Source organism: Moschus berezovskii, chromosome 2 (assembly GCF_049115385.1).
Source record: "Moschus berezovskii isolate FMDL1 chromosome 2, NW_MosBer_1.0, whole genome shotgun sequence".
In the NCBI taxonomy this organism is placed as follows: Eukaryota; Metazoa; Chordata; class Mammalia; order Artiodactyla; family Moschidae; genus Moschus; species Moschus berezovskii.
Window position 1 is genome coordinate 134135976 of NC_142461.1, and position 17250 is coordinate 134153225.

Genomic DNA, 17250 nt, shown 5'->3' on the forward strand with positions numbered 1-17250 from the left:
GTTTCTTTTAATTAAGCAGTACTACTTACAAATAACAGTATAATATTTAAGTGCCTGGGGGAGGGATACAATTTTTTTAAATTACATAATGGCTCAGTTTTTGTTTTGTTTTTGGTGAGGGGGAAAAAGGTGGTGAACAGGAAGCCAGGAACAGAAAAGACAGGAATAAGAAGTTAAGTACACTTTCCAATGACTTAAGACACAAGTATTAGTGTATTCTTTCCCATGAAGACACAGTCAGACACTGGACAATTCAGGTATGAGCACACTACTCTAAATACTACAGCTACAGTCAGCACAGTGGCCAGGTGACTCCTGCATCAAGCCTGCTGCTAACAGTGAACGCTGAGGCCACAGGAAGCCTTGGGGGAGGGCTGTGGACAAGGGAACCCTGCTGAGCCGAGGGAAGGTCAGTTAGGCCGTGCACGGTACTGTGGATGGGCACAGAGGAGAGGAAAGAGCAGAACGGAGCTAAACACGAGAAACTCACCTCACTCTCTGACCCTGACGAGGCAGGACCAGCTGTAAAGTAAGGGCTTCTCCAGGACCCCACACTGCTGCCCACAGCAGCATCGGGGAGAAGAGACTCTACACTTGGATGTCTAGCTTCACCACAGAACACAGCTTAAAAACAAAATAATGGGAAGGAACAGAATTAAGCAAATAGCTATTTTTGCACTTGACTGAAATGTACTGTACTGTAAATTATCATGACTCATTTTAAGTGACCTTTAAAATTCAGATGTATTTATTATGCTTATGTAATTATAGAAATAGAGAGATGGGTGACAGGCTGAACCTCACCTATGAATATACAGTATGTGGATTTGTGAAACTGACTGTAGGAAGTCAAAAAACTTCTACTGTATCTTGTGTTTACAGTTCTGACTTATTCCTCTGAAAAGCCTGCTGTTTTGGAAATGCACAGTTGACATGTTCAAATAAAAATAAATACCATTTTTAAGTATTTCCTAAATGATAATGATGTGACCCAACAAATAAAAGTCCCTGGCTCTGTAATGAATGAAATCAAATTCTACAGGCCTTTATTATGAGACATTTACTGTGACAGCTGATTCAACAATGCAGTAATTTCCAACCTTTCAGAACAGACACCTTCATGGTTTTGTAGACTTTGTGACTTCTGTCCTTAAAGTGCCATTAAAAAATATATTAGAGTGCAAATTAAATTTTGATTTGAGAATTTTATAATCCCTTTTGAGAACCCCTGGAAATACCTAGGGAAGTCACAAAGCCCAGGCTGGCAGTCACTGCCTTAATGACCTGTTTCATATTTTTCCCTTAATTGTAGAAAAAGTAAATTAGGCAAAGCGCTGAGCTCATGTGGGATCTGAAGAGGTTAGTTACGAGTTAGTAAACTATTACTCAAAGCCTTCAGTAGAATAACAGATGACAATAACACACACACCTCCACCCACCAAAGAAACCTCATGAAAAGCAAGAAATTCACAGCAAGAACATCACAACCTTACTGCCTTATTCCTCTCGTCATGGGCCACAGGAAGCAGAGGGCTGGTGAAGTGCTTCCCTCTGATGGCCGCCGCTGCCGCCAAGTCGCCTCAGTCGTGTCCGACTGTGCGACCCCATAGATGGCAGTTCCTCCAAAACTGCCAGGGCGGAGGCTGCCCATGGCGCTGGGACCATGATTGAAGCAGTATTCCTTGCAGTCCGATCTGGAGTTAGGCAATGATTCTAGGAGGTTACTCACTCACAGGAAGCCACACCCATTGTTACAGGGTGCTTGTTGTGTGCTGATGACCTGTCCTTCTGTCCTTACAAACACCCGCTGTGATATGTATCACCATCCCCACTTTAAGCATGAGGATTCTGCAGCTAACTCAGCTTATGTTATGGGGCCCAGGTCACAAAGCCAAGATTCAAAACTCAAACCCACCTAATGTCCACCCAGGACCTTCCCTGACCCCAGGAGGCAGGGAGGCCTTCCCTGCTTCTGCTGTGGCAAAACGAGCCTGCATCAAAGCCCTGGTCATTCTGAATCCCCGCTCATGTGCCTGGTACTCACATGGCATGGCTGTAGCTCCATTTAGGATCCCTAGACATTCCAGATACGTGGAAGCCCAGCACCTTCAAACTCCGCTGTTAGTCGTGAGTGCCACCCTGGAGGTAACTTGGAAGGTTCGGCAACCTGCAGGGAAAACTTGGAGGGCAGCAGGGATTCTGAAGACCAATGCCGTGGAGTCGGGAAGGGCCAGCAGCCATGTGCACTGCTCAATGTCCTGAGGCGACAGCCTTGTAGAAGAGCGCCCTCTAGTGTGGCAGTCATTCGCCACAGGCGGTTCTTAAGTGGGTGCCATGTGGCTAGTACATCCGAGGAGTTCAATTTCTCTTGCTATTTAAACAGCCACATGTGGCTCCTGGCTGTTATGCTGGACGAGCAGAAACAGAGGAAGAAACCACCTTTGGGGATCTCTGGGTCTCAGTCTTCTCATCTTCACTGTGAAAGAGGGTGGACCTTAAAATTAACATCATTTTGTGAAGAGGCGTTCCGTTACACCACCTCGGGTGGTTGTAAGGACAAAAGGACAAGGTGTGGCGGCTTCCTGTGAGTAACTGACCTCCTAGAATCACTGCCTAACTCCAGGTCGACTCTTAGGCTGTGACAGAGCTGAACGCAGGGAAGCAAAAGATGCTTTTCTCTTCAGAAATTCTTCTGTTCCTGGGTGCAAGAAACGGAGAAAGCTACTTCTGAAGCCCCAGAGCACTCCTGTGAACCCCTGGCTCAAGAATTCCCAAATCACCAGGCAGATGGTAGAGGTTGGTGTCTGGACAGAGAGAGAATAAAGGGGGACAGGGAAGGGGAAGTGGGCTCTCAAATCACAAAGCACCTTACCTTCTGCAACGACAAACTGTGCTGTAAAATAAGACAGTAGCCAGAAACTTGGTGATGTCCAGGGGGGACGATATGAGCCAGTCCAGGTGAGTAACTTACTCTCACCCGGCTCCCATCCCTTTCAGGTGTGAATGCAGGACCACTTACCCCACTGTGGCTCCAGGGAGCTCCCCACTTTCTGACGCAATCCGAGCGTGCCGGCTGTGCGGCCCCACTGTCTGGATGTGCCTCTCCCTGCTGCCAGTGAGGACTTACAGCTCTAAGTGACCTCCTGTGGCTTCAGGGACCTCCTCTGTAAAACCAAGCTGATGACAACACCTGCCTTACTTTTGATGTTTAAATGACACACCTCACACACAGTACACACTCCATAAACACTGCCATCATCTGTGTGTGGCAAACAGACACGAATGCTGTCTCACCTCTCCAGTCAAGTTCCGCTTTCTGAGTATTTTGTGACATTTAAATCCACTGCATGCTCCCAAACTACAGTACCATGTTACATGCTTACCCATACCCAGTAAGCTGTCTAATGAGGCACTCAGTTCCAACATGCACTGTACACATTAAGTGCTTAGAGATATTAGTGAAGGGATAAGATTAATCAAAACATAAGCTGAAGAGGATGGGGGGATAAATGACAAGTAATGTTATATGCCAACAAACTGGACAACCGAGAAGAACCAAATTTCCAGAAACATACAGCCTGCCAAGACTGAGTCAGGAGGAAACAAGCAATGTGAACAGATCCATCACCAGAAAGACAGAATCTGAAATAACAAACGCTCCCTGCAAACAAAAGTCCAGGACCAGATGGCTTCACTGGGGAATTCTACCAAACATATAAAGAGGAATGTATACCTATCCTTCTCAAAAAAGAATTCAAAAAAATCAAAGACAAAGGAACACTCCCAAATTCATCCTACGCAGCCACCATCACCCTGATACCAAACCAGACAAAGAGACACAGAAAAGAAAACTGCACGCCAACATCACTGACGAGCACAGATGCAAAAACCCTCAACAGAATTCTAGCAAACAGAATCCAACAACGCATCAAAAAGCTAATACACCATGATCAAGTTGGGATTATTCCAGCAATGCAAGGATTCTTCAATATACACAAGTCAATCAAGGTGACGCACCATATTAACGAACTGAAAGATAAAAACCATATGATAATCTCAACAGATGCAGAAAAAGCCTTCGACAAGATTCAGCACCTATTTATGATTAAAACTCTTCCAAAAATGGGCATAGAAGGAACCTACCTCAACACAGTAAAGGCCATATATGATGAGCCTACAGCAAATATTATCCTCAGTGGTGAAAAACTGAAAGCATTCCCCCTAAGATCAGAAACAAGACAAGGGTGTCCACTTTCACCACTGTTATTCAACATAGTTCTCGAAGTCCTAGCTACAGCAATCAGAGAAGAAAAAGAAATAAAAGGAATCCAGATCGGAAAAGAAGAAGTAAAGCTCTCACTGATTGCAAGATACTGTACATAGAAAACCCTAAGGATACTATCAGAAAATTACTAGAGCTAATCAGTGAATTTAGCAAAGTTGCAGGATACAAAATCAATACACAGAAATCACTTGCATTCTACATACTAACAATAAAAAATCAGAAAGCGCAATTACGAAATCAATCCCATTCACCATGGCAACAAAAAGAATTAAGTATCTAGGAATAAACTTATCGAAGGAGACAAAAGAACTGTACACAGAAAATTATAAGACACTAATGAAAGAAATCATAGACGACATAAACAGATGGGGAGATACTCCATGTTCCTGGGTAGGAAGAATCAATATTGTGAAAATGATATACTACCAAATGCAATCTACAGATTCAATGTGATCCCTATCAAATTACCAATGACATTTTTCACAGAGCTAGAAAATTTCACAATTCATATGGAAACACAAAAGACCCCGAATAGCCAAAGCAGTCTTGAGAAAGAATAATGGAGCTGGAGGAATCAACCTTCCTGAGTTCAGATTATATTACAAAGCTACAGTATGGTACTGGCATAAAAACAGAAATATAGACCAACAGAACAAGTTGGAAAACCCAGAAATAAACCCATGTACCTATGGGTACCTTATTTTTGACAAAGGAGGCAAGAATATACAATGGGGCAAATTACAGCCTCTTCAATAAACGGTGCTGGGAAAACCAGACAGCTACGTGTAAAAGAATGAAATCAGAACACTTCCTAACACCATACACAAAGATAAACTCAAAATGGATTAAAGACCTAAATGTAAGACCAGAAAAACTATAAAACTCTTAGAGGAAAACATACGCAAAATGCTCGATAACATAAAGCAAGATCCTCATTACTTCCTAGAATAATGGACACAAAAGTAAACAAGTGGACCTGATTAAACTTAAAAACTTTTACACAGCAAAGGAAACTATAAGCAAGGTGAAAAGACAGCCCTCAGAATGGGAGAAAATAATAGCAAATGAAACAACTGACAATTAATTTCCAAAATATACAAGCAGCTCATACAACTCAATACCAGAAAAACAAAATAACCCAATCAAAACTTGGGAAAAAGACTTAAACAGACATTTCTTCAGTGAAGACACACAGATGGCTAGTAAACACATGAAAAGATGCTCAACATCGCTCATTATTAGAGAAATGCAAATCAAAACTACAATGAGCTATCACCTCACGCCAGTCAGAATGGCCATCACCAAAAAGTCTACAAACAATAAACGCTGGACAGGGAGTGGAGAAAAGGGAACGCTCCTGCACTGTGGGTGGGAGTGTAAACTGATACAGCCATATGGAAGATGGTATGGAGATTCCTTAACAAACTAGGAATAAAACCACCATATGACCCAGCAATCCCACTCCTAGGCATATACCCTGAGGAAACCAAAATCGAAAAAGACACAAATATCCCACTGTTCACTGCAGCACTATTTACAACAGCTGGAACACGGAAGCAATCTAGATGTCCATCGACAGATGAATGGATAAAGAAGTTGTGGTACATACACACAATGGAGTATTACGGAGCCATAAACAGGAACACATGTGAGTCAGTTCTGATGAGGTGGATGAACCTAGACCCTATTATACAGAGTGAGGTGAGTCAGAAAAAGTAAGATAAATACCATATTCTGACGCATGTACATGGAATATAGAGAAACGGCACCAAAGAATGGGCAGCAACGGAGAAGCAGACAGAGAACAGACTTACGGACGCGGGGAGAGGGGAGGAGAGGGGAGGTGTGTGCAGAGAGTCACGTGGAAACTCACATTCCCATGTGTAAAATAGACAGCCAACAGGAATGTGCTGTGTGGCTCAGGAAACTCAAACAGGGGCTCTGTGTCAACCTAGAGGGGAGGGATGAGAAGGGAGACGGGAGGGAGGTTCAAAAGGGAGGCGACATATGTATACCTGTGGCTGATTCATGTTGAGGTTTGACAGAAAACAGCAAAATTCTGTAAAGCAATTATCCTTCAATTAAAAAATAAATAGTTAAAAAAAATACTATACTAAATGAAAAATGCCAGAAACCAAAGGCTACAAATTGTATGGGGCTACTGACCGCAGCTACAGAGCACGCGTGCAGGCACTGATATGAATGTTCAGAAGATGCACGTACAGAGAAGCGGGAAGTAGAATGCCAGGCGCTACGGCTCAGGGAGAGAAGGCGGGGCCGACAGTGAGGGACCGCTAACGGGCCCAGTGGGCTTCAGAGTGACGTGAGTGTGCTAACTTGGTGGTGGCATGGTTGGACAACTCTGAATATATTAAGGATCATGAATTGTACACTCTAAATAGATGAATTATATGGTGTATAAACTACATCTCAATACAACAGTTATTAAAAATATTTATGTAAAGGAGGAAATAAAAAAGATACAGAAAGCATCTGGCTCTTAGGGTCAGCTAAAAATACCTATCTCACTGCAAGTGTCTTCACAATTCCTCACAATTCCACATCCATCATGTTATTTTTGCAAAGGATCCTTCTTTCAGTTGGACCAAAAAAAAAAAAAGTGATTTAAACATTGTATTTCTCTAAACTCTGGAGTAATAATCACATACAGAAAAATATAAGATCCTTTGTCTTTTCTTGATGCCATTCTGGGGGTCTTAACTCTTTCATATGTTTGCTGCTGCTGCTAAGTCACTTCAGTCGTGTCCGACTCTGTGTGACCCCATAGACGGAAGCCCACCAGGCTCCCCCGTCCCTGGGATTCTCCAGGCAAGAACACTGGAGTGGGCTGCCATTTCCTTCTCCAGTGCGTGAAAGTGAAAAGTGAAAGTGAAGTCGCTCAGTCGTGTCCGACTCTTAGCGACCCCACGGACTGTAGCCTACCAGGCTCCTCCGTCCATGGGATTTTCTAGGCAAGAGTACTGGAGTGGCTTGCCATTGCCTTCTCAACTATTCCAAACCTCTTAAAATCTAAAATTTCTAGATTAAAAAAAAAAAGTCACGAATTCAAATACTGTCCTAAATGTCAGATGGATACTCTCTTGTAATTCAGCCCGAAGTATTACTTGCAAACTAAACAACTAGTTCACAAAGCAATTTTTGTGATATATGTTTTAAAACTTTTAAAAAATAGATTATTTAAACACGGCCACCCACACTGCATCTCGCCCGCATACCCTGGTGTCAGACAGTCCAATTTGCTAGCAACAGTGAGTGTTCATGAGGCAGCCTGTGGCCCCTGTGCTCCCCAAGTGCCCGCCTATGGTGGCGTGAGGCAGAGCCCATGACGACCAGCTGTGAAGGGCAGAGCCCCTTCACTCAACGCAGATGAGACACGGGAGATGCCTTATTCCTCATGCTGCTACTCTTCATGGCTCCCCCAGAGCAAGAGAGTCCAATCTGATTCTTAAAGAGAATCAATTCAGCAACATCTTAACCCTTGGGTGGTTCTGCCACGTTCAGATCTTTCCTCAGATCTATGTTTTGGCCTCTTTTCCTCAGGGTCAAAGCTCACAATCAGACCCTCACTTCACTCCAGAATTAACACCATGAATCAAGAAAAAAGAAAGATTTGTTCTCTATAAGGAAGAACACAAATCTGTTTTGTAAGAAATTGTTATATATAATTACACGATTTTAAAAAATAGACCAGTAAACTTGAGGTTAAATTTCAACATACAAAGAAATACAAAAAGTAGTTTAACAATTTCAACACACAAAAAAAATTTAACAAGTAATTATAACTTCTAATCTATATATATGTCTATAAAAGTCTCGTCAAAACTTTAAAATATATCCTTAGGAAATGTTTCTCTTTATTGAAGTTATCAGTTACTTGGGTATTAGTAAAAGGTAAAAAAATAAGTCACCAATATTGTAAGACCCAAGGCTGTGGAGAGATGGCTCCTCAGCTTGCTTCTAAAGGTCTCTTCTTCTCCCTGAATCACAGGAAACAGTAGGGCTGGAGTTCTAGTCCCAGGGCTGCCTCTAGAAATCTCTGTGGTCTTGGACAAGTTATTTAACTTTTCCAAGTCTCCATTCCTCCACCATCAGCATTTTCTACACATTCTGTCCAAGGAATATTAATCTTATAAAGAAGGGTTCTGTTTACAAATGAAGTCAGAGACTGCTACACACCATTTCTCCTCTTCAGGAGGCTCACACAACACGCATTAGCATTACTAAAGGCTCTGAGAAGTCCTGCAGTATCTTTGTCTAATCGTGTATCCATCTTGGTTGACCTCAGGATCCCTTACCTGCTAACACTTTAGCAACCTGTGGACTACACTTTGGAAAATATTGGTCCAGCATATCCCAGGTCTCTTCCAGGTTATATTGATAACACGCAGGAAGAGCAATGCACTATTTTGTTGCAGGTTCTGGGGTTTAAGAGAAGCTTTAATGCCCTGGAGTTGACAAGGAACTTACTCACATTAATTGGACCTTTGAAGATCAACACAATTCCCTTGTTCCTAACGAGAGTCTTCATTCAAGGAAAGTGATAATGACCGTCACACAATCTCGGTGGCTAACTACAGGACAATACACAGAACTGACCAAGAAGGATCAGTTATCTTCAATAAAGTTTAGCTTTCCCTTCCAGTATGGTTTGATGTTTCTCTGTAGCGAATGCTTTGGCCACTGTTCCTTGGAACAGTTCTGCCCGCCTTTAACAGGATCCCTGCCCATGCCCACTTCCTCGTCCACGATGAAGTCACTGTGAAGGTAGACTGTCAGGAGTCCTCAGGTTGAAGAGCTGCTCTTCCAAGAAGGCACCCCCAAGGCCATATTGTTCTTCATGGAGCCTAACTTCTTCAGGCGACAAGTGGTTTCCTCCGAGAACAAAGTCTGCAAACCTAGTATTTGTTTTAAATAAAGTTAATGTTATCACAGAAAGCTGTATTTGGAAGATAACATGTTCCCTGGCTACTTATCCCCTTTAATTAAATTTGGCTTTGCGTCAGTAGAGGATGGCATTTGCACAGGAATGGTGATGTGCTCCTCCAGACATTCAGGAAAGGATCGGGGAGCAGGAAGACTTGGAAGCACCAGGCGCTGCTAAATAGACCCACTCCTGTTTTCTAATTCCTTTTCTCTATTATTAAATGTATTATTTATTCACCATTTTAGTGTCTTTCCCCCTTCGATTTTTAATTTGAGGGCACTGCTGTTTGGATAAAGCAATGGAGAAGGAAAAACAGTCAAGAAAAGAGGCTGGGGCAGAGCTTTCTTTCTTGGTGAACTTTATAAACGAGTTTCCACCCCTGAAGCATGAGAGGCAGATGACGCAGCCCATTCTGTCTCCCTTCTCCTGTGAGTGGTCTTTATGGCCTTCCCCATGTAACACATCAGGTCAACATTTACTCCACCCTGGCAGTTCTACAGCGCAATGCAGAGCACTGAAGCGAAAGAAGCCGCGAGAGCTTCCACGTCATGTTACCCAGGAAGCTGTGTTTCTAGCCTTAGGTACCTGATCCAAACTGTCATGTTATCTCCAGGGTAACGCCAACTCAGCTGTGGTGTGGGCAGTGGGGCAAGGCTTACTTTTTCGGCTCCTGGAGCCTGGAGACAGCCAGCCAGGACGGGAAGCCGGGGCTGCGGCAGGCCTGGCGGAGCTCCTCCAGGGCGCAGGTTGTGGCAGCGTCAGCTTGTTCCCTGTATTCGTCTTCAGTAAGAAACTTCACCGCCAGCTTCTCTGATGTAAACCATTTCTTCATTTTCCTAAAACAGGCAGCACTGGGTTGCTAGATTCCTGGCCATACCTGGTTGCTCAATTCAACTCTTAAGATTTATAAAAATACATTTCTTAGAAAGTAATAATTCTTCACTTCCTCCATATCATACTACACTTATTTCTATTGTTATCCCAATTGAGGTTTATAGAATGTGTAATTTGGGCCTAACTGTACATTCCCCCTCTTCCTGGACCAGCTGAAATAATGTCCTAAGGCACTGAGAATCCTTCTTTTTTGGCTGTGGCATGTTCACTGCAGCCCATGGGATCTTTAGACTTAGTTGTGGCATGTGGGATCGAGTTCCCCAACCAGGGACTGAACCTGGGCCTCCTGCATTGGAAGTGTAAAGCCTTAGCCAACTGGATCACCAAGAAGTTCTGAGGATCAATTTCTGATAGAGACATAACTGTATTTTTCTTCCTCGGTGATTTCAAATCAGGCAATTAAAAACCTGGCTTCTTTTTGCCTGCCCTGCTGATTTTCTTGGGCACCAACAGCAGCAAACCTTTGAGATAACCTTTTATGGAGACCCAGCAGAATCACCTGCCACTGAGTCTAAACAGAGAAGCTGGGAAGATCTGTGGGGTATGGCCTCCACCTAGTGGTGGAGACGCTGACTAATCTCAGAGGAAGTAAACACACTGTACAAAGGTCGCGTACACACAGTGATTCATAATAGTAAAACCATTATTCTTTTGCTACATATGGAAGGGATCACGATTGGAACTTTTTTCCAACCAGAACAGTCCTAAAGAGAAGAATCTCATAAAGAATGGTTAATGATGAAGAGGTTTTAACACGTATATTTATCAGTGAGTTTTAAAAAAAATGTTTTAGGTGGTTTAAAATTTAACCAGAGATTCCCAAACACAAATGAGCAATAAAATCACCAGGAGGTGTTTTAACATATGTTTGTTTTCTTGAGGTTTGGGGCCTGAAAATCTTTAAACTTTTACAGCTCGTCTGGTGGTTGATAAGCTGGATTAGGGAACCACTGACGTTATTTCCTCCTCCTTTTCTGCACACCTAGCCTGGTCTCCATGGAGGAAAATGCCCGGGCTCGGAGCAGAAGACGGGGACACGGTTTCAGCTGTGAGGTTTGCCCACTGTGTGAGCCAGGGCAACTCCTTCACAGTTCTGAGCCTCACTGTGCTCACGTGGAAGAAAAATGAAAGCAACATTGTCTACCTCAGGAGGTCACTGGACAGATGAAAAGCATTACTTTGTGTCAAATGCTTAGCACAGTGAACAACCTACAGTAATTGTTGGACAGAGATAAAATAATAACTACCATATGTTATCAAGGTGTATTCAAACAGCTCTTTGTAAACTAGAAAGTACTATACAATCACAGTACTATTTCTTTGGCTTATTGTTTAACCTATGAGTTCCTATTTTATTTCCTAATCCTTCACATAATTACTCACCAGCAATATGAAAAGTTGAGACAGTTACAGTACATTTTGATCATTACGTCTCTGTTAAAGAGAATGCACAGCAAAAGGATAAGAGGATCACCATGCAGGTAACAGAACACACTTGGCTCTCGGCAGGGTAGTGGATGTTGACAAGGAAAGTGGAAGGAATTCTCTCGGGTTCCTCATGCCACAAGCCAGACAAAGGACGAGAGGCCTGAAGGGTGTGCAGTGGCCTGTCCCCTCCTGGCAGAGGGGTCGCTGAGAACCCCAGTCACCATCTGCCTGAGATGGGGCAGAGAGAAGCTGTTGGCAGCAGCCTTGCCAACATCCTCTGCAGAGAGGCCCTGCCTGTCTCTGGCACCTCTTTAACCCTGTGGCGTCACCACCCATGAAGCCAGCAGATCCATAAACTATCAACTGTCACAGAGTCTCCTCCTCACAGTCAAGTTAACCTCGTAAATATTCACTAACTTCCTCTTCCAGCCCTGATCTCACTGCCTTGCTCGAGGCCCGCCTTACCTCTTGCCTGGACCACTGTGACGTCTGATGACTGGTCTCCTGCCCCCAAACCTGCCCTTGACCTCCACCCTCTGCACCGGAAGAGATGGCCCCCATCCCACCACCCAGTGAGTGACTGTGGCTTCTGTTTGGATTCTGGCTTGTTGACTGTGTTTTTATTTTCATAACAGTTAGTCGCCAACATTTAAAAATTGTAAGACTTGACATTCAGTCCATGTTCCCAGCTTTTCTAGAAAACGAGGTGATCTGGCAAGGCCCATATTCCCACATGGCAATCATCAGCTCAAGCTGAGTGGTAACTAACCCCATTTCACTGGGGCAATGTTGCAGAACTTTCCACAGTCCTCACCACTGCCTTCCCTCTGCTCAGAATCTGTCACTCAGTACCTTCTGGGGCCCCAAGCATTTGATTTCTAACTCCTGTCTGGGCAGCAGTCAGAATGCATTGCCTGAAATGCATAAAGGGCAGTGCCTCCACCACGTACAGGATCAGGTTAGATTCCCCAGCCCTGCTTGTGAGGCCTCCACCTCCCGGCGGACGCCCACCTCGCCCGCCTGCTCTGGGCTGGCAGCAAACTGGGCCTCTCCCTATCAGAAAGGCCTTTCCTACATTTATTCATCCGGCTGTCTTGACTCACTAGGATTCTGCCCATTAGTCTCTTTTCCAGGAACTTTCCTGAACTTTTTCTACATGCTACACTTCCTGCGTGGGTTTCCCCAATGGCTCAGTGGTAAAGAATCTGCCTGCGTCACAGGAGACCTGGGTTCAATTCCTGTGTTGGGAAGATCCCCTGGAGGAAGAAATGGCAACCCATTCCAGTATTCTTGCCTGGAGAATCCCCATGGACAGAGAAGCCTGGCAGGTTATATAGTCCATGGGGTCGCAAAGTCGGACACGACTGAGTGCCTGAGCACGCCTCCTTCCTGGGCAGGCCTATCTGAACACTTGCTCTAGGAACGATATGCCTATGTCTCAACAAGGACACCTCCAGGGTAGGGGCCACCTCCTGCACCTGGCACAAAATCAGGCGCCAGACTCCACGGCTGAAGGACACTTAAGCCTTATCTTAAAACCGAAGAAAAAAGAAAAGTCCTGATTATATAAATCATAACTTTCAACAATTTGTTATTCAATTCTGTTCCCTCGTATCTCATAAGCACAACAAACAGCCCCAAAGCAGTCCTTGGGCCCGAGAGAAAGGAAATGTAGAACGAAAGTAGAAATGTTAGGTGACGCCACGCCCAAGTAATTCTGTCGCTGATTTCAGTGAACTCTGGGTGAGCCGTCATTACCTGGTAATTGGTGGCTCTGGAAGATTAAGGATGGTGAGCAATGGAGTTTGGATCAGCCACTTACATTCTCTAACCACCCCCTTCTCAGAGGGAAATCTGAAATCTCCAGATGAAGTAGAGTGAATTGTGATATCAAATAAGACATGTCCAAAAAATTCCCCCAAAGAATAAATAAAACCAGAGCTCAAAGCATCAAACTTATGATGGAGGAAAGAAAAGGGGCTACACACCTCCCGACACAGGCGAGTGCGCTCAGCGGATAGCACCGACTCCCGGATGACAGGATGAGGAGCAGGGCGGTCGTGCAGGCGAACCGGGGCGCAGACACCCCCATGTACACCAGGAGCAGGGACAGGAGCCGCAGCAGCCACGCCAGGAGCAGCACGCTCCTCTCCTCCACCAGGGGCCCGTGCTTGTAGCAAATAGCAAAGCTGACACAGCCAGCTGTCAGGGCGTAGCCTGTGAGAGCAGAAAGATGTACAGTAACGTACTGCCAAATGTGCAAAGTTACGGGGAAAACCTGGCAGAGTCACGACTTAGAGCTCAGGACATGTCAGAACACCTGCACTTTTCTTTCCCCAGTGAAGCTGAAAAATGCAGTTAGGGCTAGTTATTCGTCCCCTGTGAGATGCTAGGCGGACTCTGCAGTACTTAAGGATGTATAAATACATTATTATAATATATAAGTATACCTGTTTTCTGGCCCAGAGTTGTAGAGGACAGATGTCATCACAGCTACTTTGGTCAGGAATAAGCCTTAGTGTACGTCATAGTCTGCCATAAAACCCATTTTTAATTTTCTAATCACTAAATCAAAGTGTGATTCTACAGCGAAGGGATTGGCTATCGCCCCTGCAATCTGGTGCTGTTTCTGCGCTACGAACAGGGGCAAGCGGTGGCCCGAAGCCAGGAGCACACTGCCTCTGAGATGCTCAGCAAGCATTTCATGTGTATCTGAGCAGGCCCCAAGGCCCGATTTCCGGCTTACTAAGACACAGGAGAGAAACAAGTTAAATTATACCACAAAGGGGTGGTCAGAGAAACCCAGAAAGTGGATGGGGGAAAAAAAACCCAAAACCAGAGGCCTATTATGGATGAAATGAGACTTACGGGATACAATATATGCAAAATGTGATTCTGGACTATATCCTACCTTATAAAGCCAAACATCAAGGATGTTTAGGAAATTTGAACATGGCCTTGGTAACAGATAATCTTATGTAACTATTAATTTTTTAAGATTTAGTAGTTGAACTGTAGAGGGAAATGTTTTTGCCTTATAGAAATGTTAAGTCAAGTATTTAAAGAAACACACCATAACAGCAATAATTTACTTTGAAAATACTTTAGTATAAAAAGAAAAATGGGCTAAAAACATAAAAGCTTCAAGTGAAACAAAAATCAATTGCTTTTGCTTTGGGTGGGTGTACTTATATGAGAAATTCAGCATTAAGAGTTAGGAGAAAAAATGGATTCTCCCATTCTCTGTTATTTCCCAATTAAAACACTCTAAAAAGTTGAGATATTCTTGTTCTTTTAAATGACAAGAACAGGTCTCTCTGTTTCTACAAGTCAAGTTTTCACTGGTCATTTATATTTACAATTTCTTACCTTTTGTAATAAATACATTAAGAAAAAGAAATAAAGAGTCGCATTTTAGAGCAATTTTTTCATTACAATTTAGAGGTGGTTAGAGCTTAACTGCAATTTAAAAGCATATGCAGTCACAAAGGGCAAGTACTGTTTTGCTCTTTTGATCATCAGAGTAGAAAACTAGGAAGAATGTCACAGAGAAATAGTCTAAAATGATATCTAATGAACTGAAACCACCAACTGTGGGGATAAAATATTATTTTTAACAGTTCTTCTCCTTAGTTCAAAATGAAAATCTGAACGCTGGAGCGTATGTCAAGAGAAGACCCCTGGCTGTATTTTTCAGCTTTACCAATAACAGACTGTATTCTTTAAATCTTTACCTACCTAATACACATATTCTGCTTTCATACCACAGTCTCTTCAGCTCTTCCATCAGTTGCCCCAGAACATAAACTGAAGCAAACCAACAACCAAGCATTAGAGCCCAAAAGGTGCTATACTGTGTGTGGAAGAAAATAAATCACATGGTTTTTGGTTCATTCACTCTCATAAAAGTAGACGTAAACAAATAAAACCCTTTGTATTTGAAATCTGTATATCAAACTACACTGAAGTCAAGACAAGACACTCTTCTCAAGTCTCACTAAAGGTATGGTCCACGCACCAGCAGCTTCAATGTCACTAGGAATCCAGTGGCAACTAAGATTTCTCAGGCCCACAGCAGACTCTTGAATCAGAGACTGCACTTCAATAGGACCCCATGTGACTTGCATGTACATTACAGTTGGAAAAACACTGTTCTAAAGAATAAATTTATCTCAAAATAATGCTGGTGTTGTAAGCTTTCATCAGAGTAAACCCGACATTAGCATCATGAAATAATACACATGTATCCTCAACTAAGTGCAGGCCATTCTTTTATGGAAGGTGTTTTCGGGGAACTAATAATGAAGAAATCCCCAGGTGTTGCAACACTGTTACTCAAGGCCCTGATGGTTCAGCATCATGACATTCCTCAACTATGCCAAGAGAAATTTTCATTCAGCACAGGATGAGGCCCCATCACTCATAAGAATGATGCACTCTCTAGAGAATAAAAGGGTCTCAAAAAAAGTATGGCCAAAATGTAACACTGAAACCTACACGTTGTAACAAATGAAAATAGAATCTCTAAGAAAAGACACAATTCAAGCCAGTTTATACAAGGTAGAAATTAGGAGCTGTCATAATAAACATGAATTAGTTTTAATCAATTTTTCCTGTTTATGAGATGACGATTTCCGTTTTTAATTCATCTGTACCTGATACACCTACCTTAGGGATGAACTTTCTCACCAGCAACAAGACGAAGACTAATGTCATTAGAACGCCTAGCAGAGTCCCCGAAGAGTAAAAGAAAGCGGGGCTTCTGTCAAGACAAGCAGGAAAAGGCCATTCAAATGCCAAGTCACACTTTCAGTATCACAAACACTGAATCTGACAGAAGCCATAAAGAATACTAAGAGGAAAACTAAGATGGCAGCTTTAATTATATCCTACACTCTTAAAAAGTGAAATCTCTACTTCAAATTTATGGTAAATAGCTGCCACTGACTCAGACCAGAACGTCTGAGTTATCTTCTGTGTTCAGAATCTGGTCCAATAGTAATTACTGGAGCACCTATCATGTGGCAGGCACTTGTCTGAGAGCTTTACATGCATTCACAATAGCCCTGAATAGGAGCTACGTGAATGCTCAATTGCTCAGTCATATCCAACTCTTTTGTGATCCCATGGACTGTAGCCTGCCAGGATTTTCCAGGCAAGAATACTGGAGTGGGCTGCCATTTCCTACTCCATGTGCAATAGCTATCCAGGTCTCAATTTTAGGCGGGAGGAAACCCAGGCATCAAGAAGTTAAAGACCTTCCTCAAGTCAGTATCTGCCAGTTGGGAGGAGTCAGGCTTGCAGTCCAGCTCCTCTGAGTCCAAGTTTTACTCTTCAGGTTACGCAAGCAACATATAGTTTATTAAGACCATGGAGGACATTAAATAAACAACCCACTCCAGTACTCTTGCCTAGAAAATCCCATGGACGGAGGAGCCTGGTGTGCTGCAGTCCATGGGGTCGCTAACAGTCAGACACAACTGAGCAACTTCACTTTCACTTTCATGGATTGGAGAAGGAAATGGCAGTCCACTCCAGTGTTCTTTCTTGCCTGGAGAATCCCAGAGACGGGGGAGCCTGGTGGGCTGCTGTCTATGGGGTTGCACAGAGTCAGACACGACTGAAGTGACTTAGCAGTAGCAAGCTCTAACGAAAAGCTCAAAAATAAACAATGTCCAGAATAGCAAGTCAAGAAGTA

General features: G+C 43.4%; 1 protein-coding gene across 9 annotated transcripts in view; it reads right to left on the bottom strand.

The window, feature by feature from the left end:
* Positions 1–130: 130 nt before the first annotated feature.
* NEMP2 (nuclear envelope integral membrane protein 2) overlaps positions 131–17250 on the bottom strand; it is a 34716-nt gene continuing 17596 nt past the window's right edge. The window contains exons 5-12 of one of the 9 annotated variants that reach the window (XM_088830899.1): positions 16221–16314; positions 15291–15405; positions 13541–13769; positions 9890–10066; positions 6301–9201; positions 3020–3177; positions 2598–2698; positions 131–2476 (exon numbers count right to left, since the gene is read on the bottom strand). In XM_088830899.1, the coding sequence (XP_088687025.1) occupies positions 9060–9201; positions 9890–10066; positions 13541–13769; positions 15291–15405; positions 16221–16314 (757 nt within the window). In that variant the 3' untranslated portion in view covers positions 131–2476; positions 2598–2698; positions 3020–3177; positions 6301–9059. Of the gene's footprint in view, positions 3178–6300; positions 9202–9889; positions 10067–13540; positions 13770–15290; positions 15406–16220; positions 16315–17250 lie in introns of all 9 variants that reach the window. The other 8 variants (XM_088830897.1, XM_088830885.1, XM_088830877.1 and 5 more) reach the window with 8 other exon arrangements.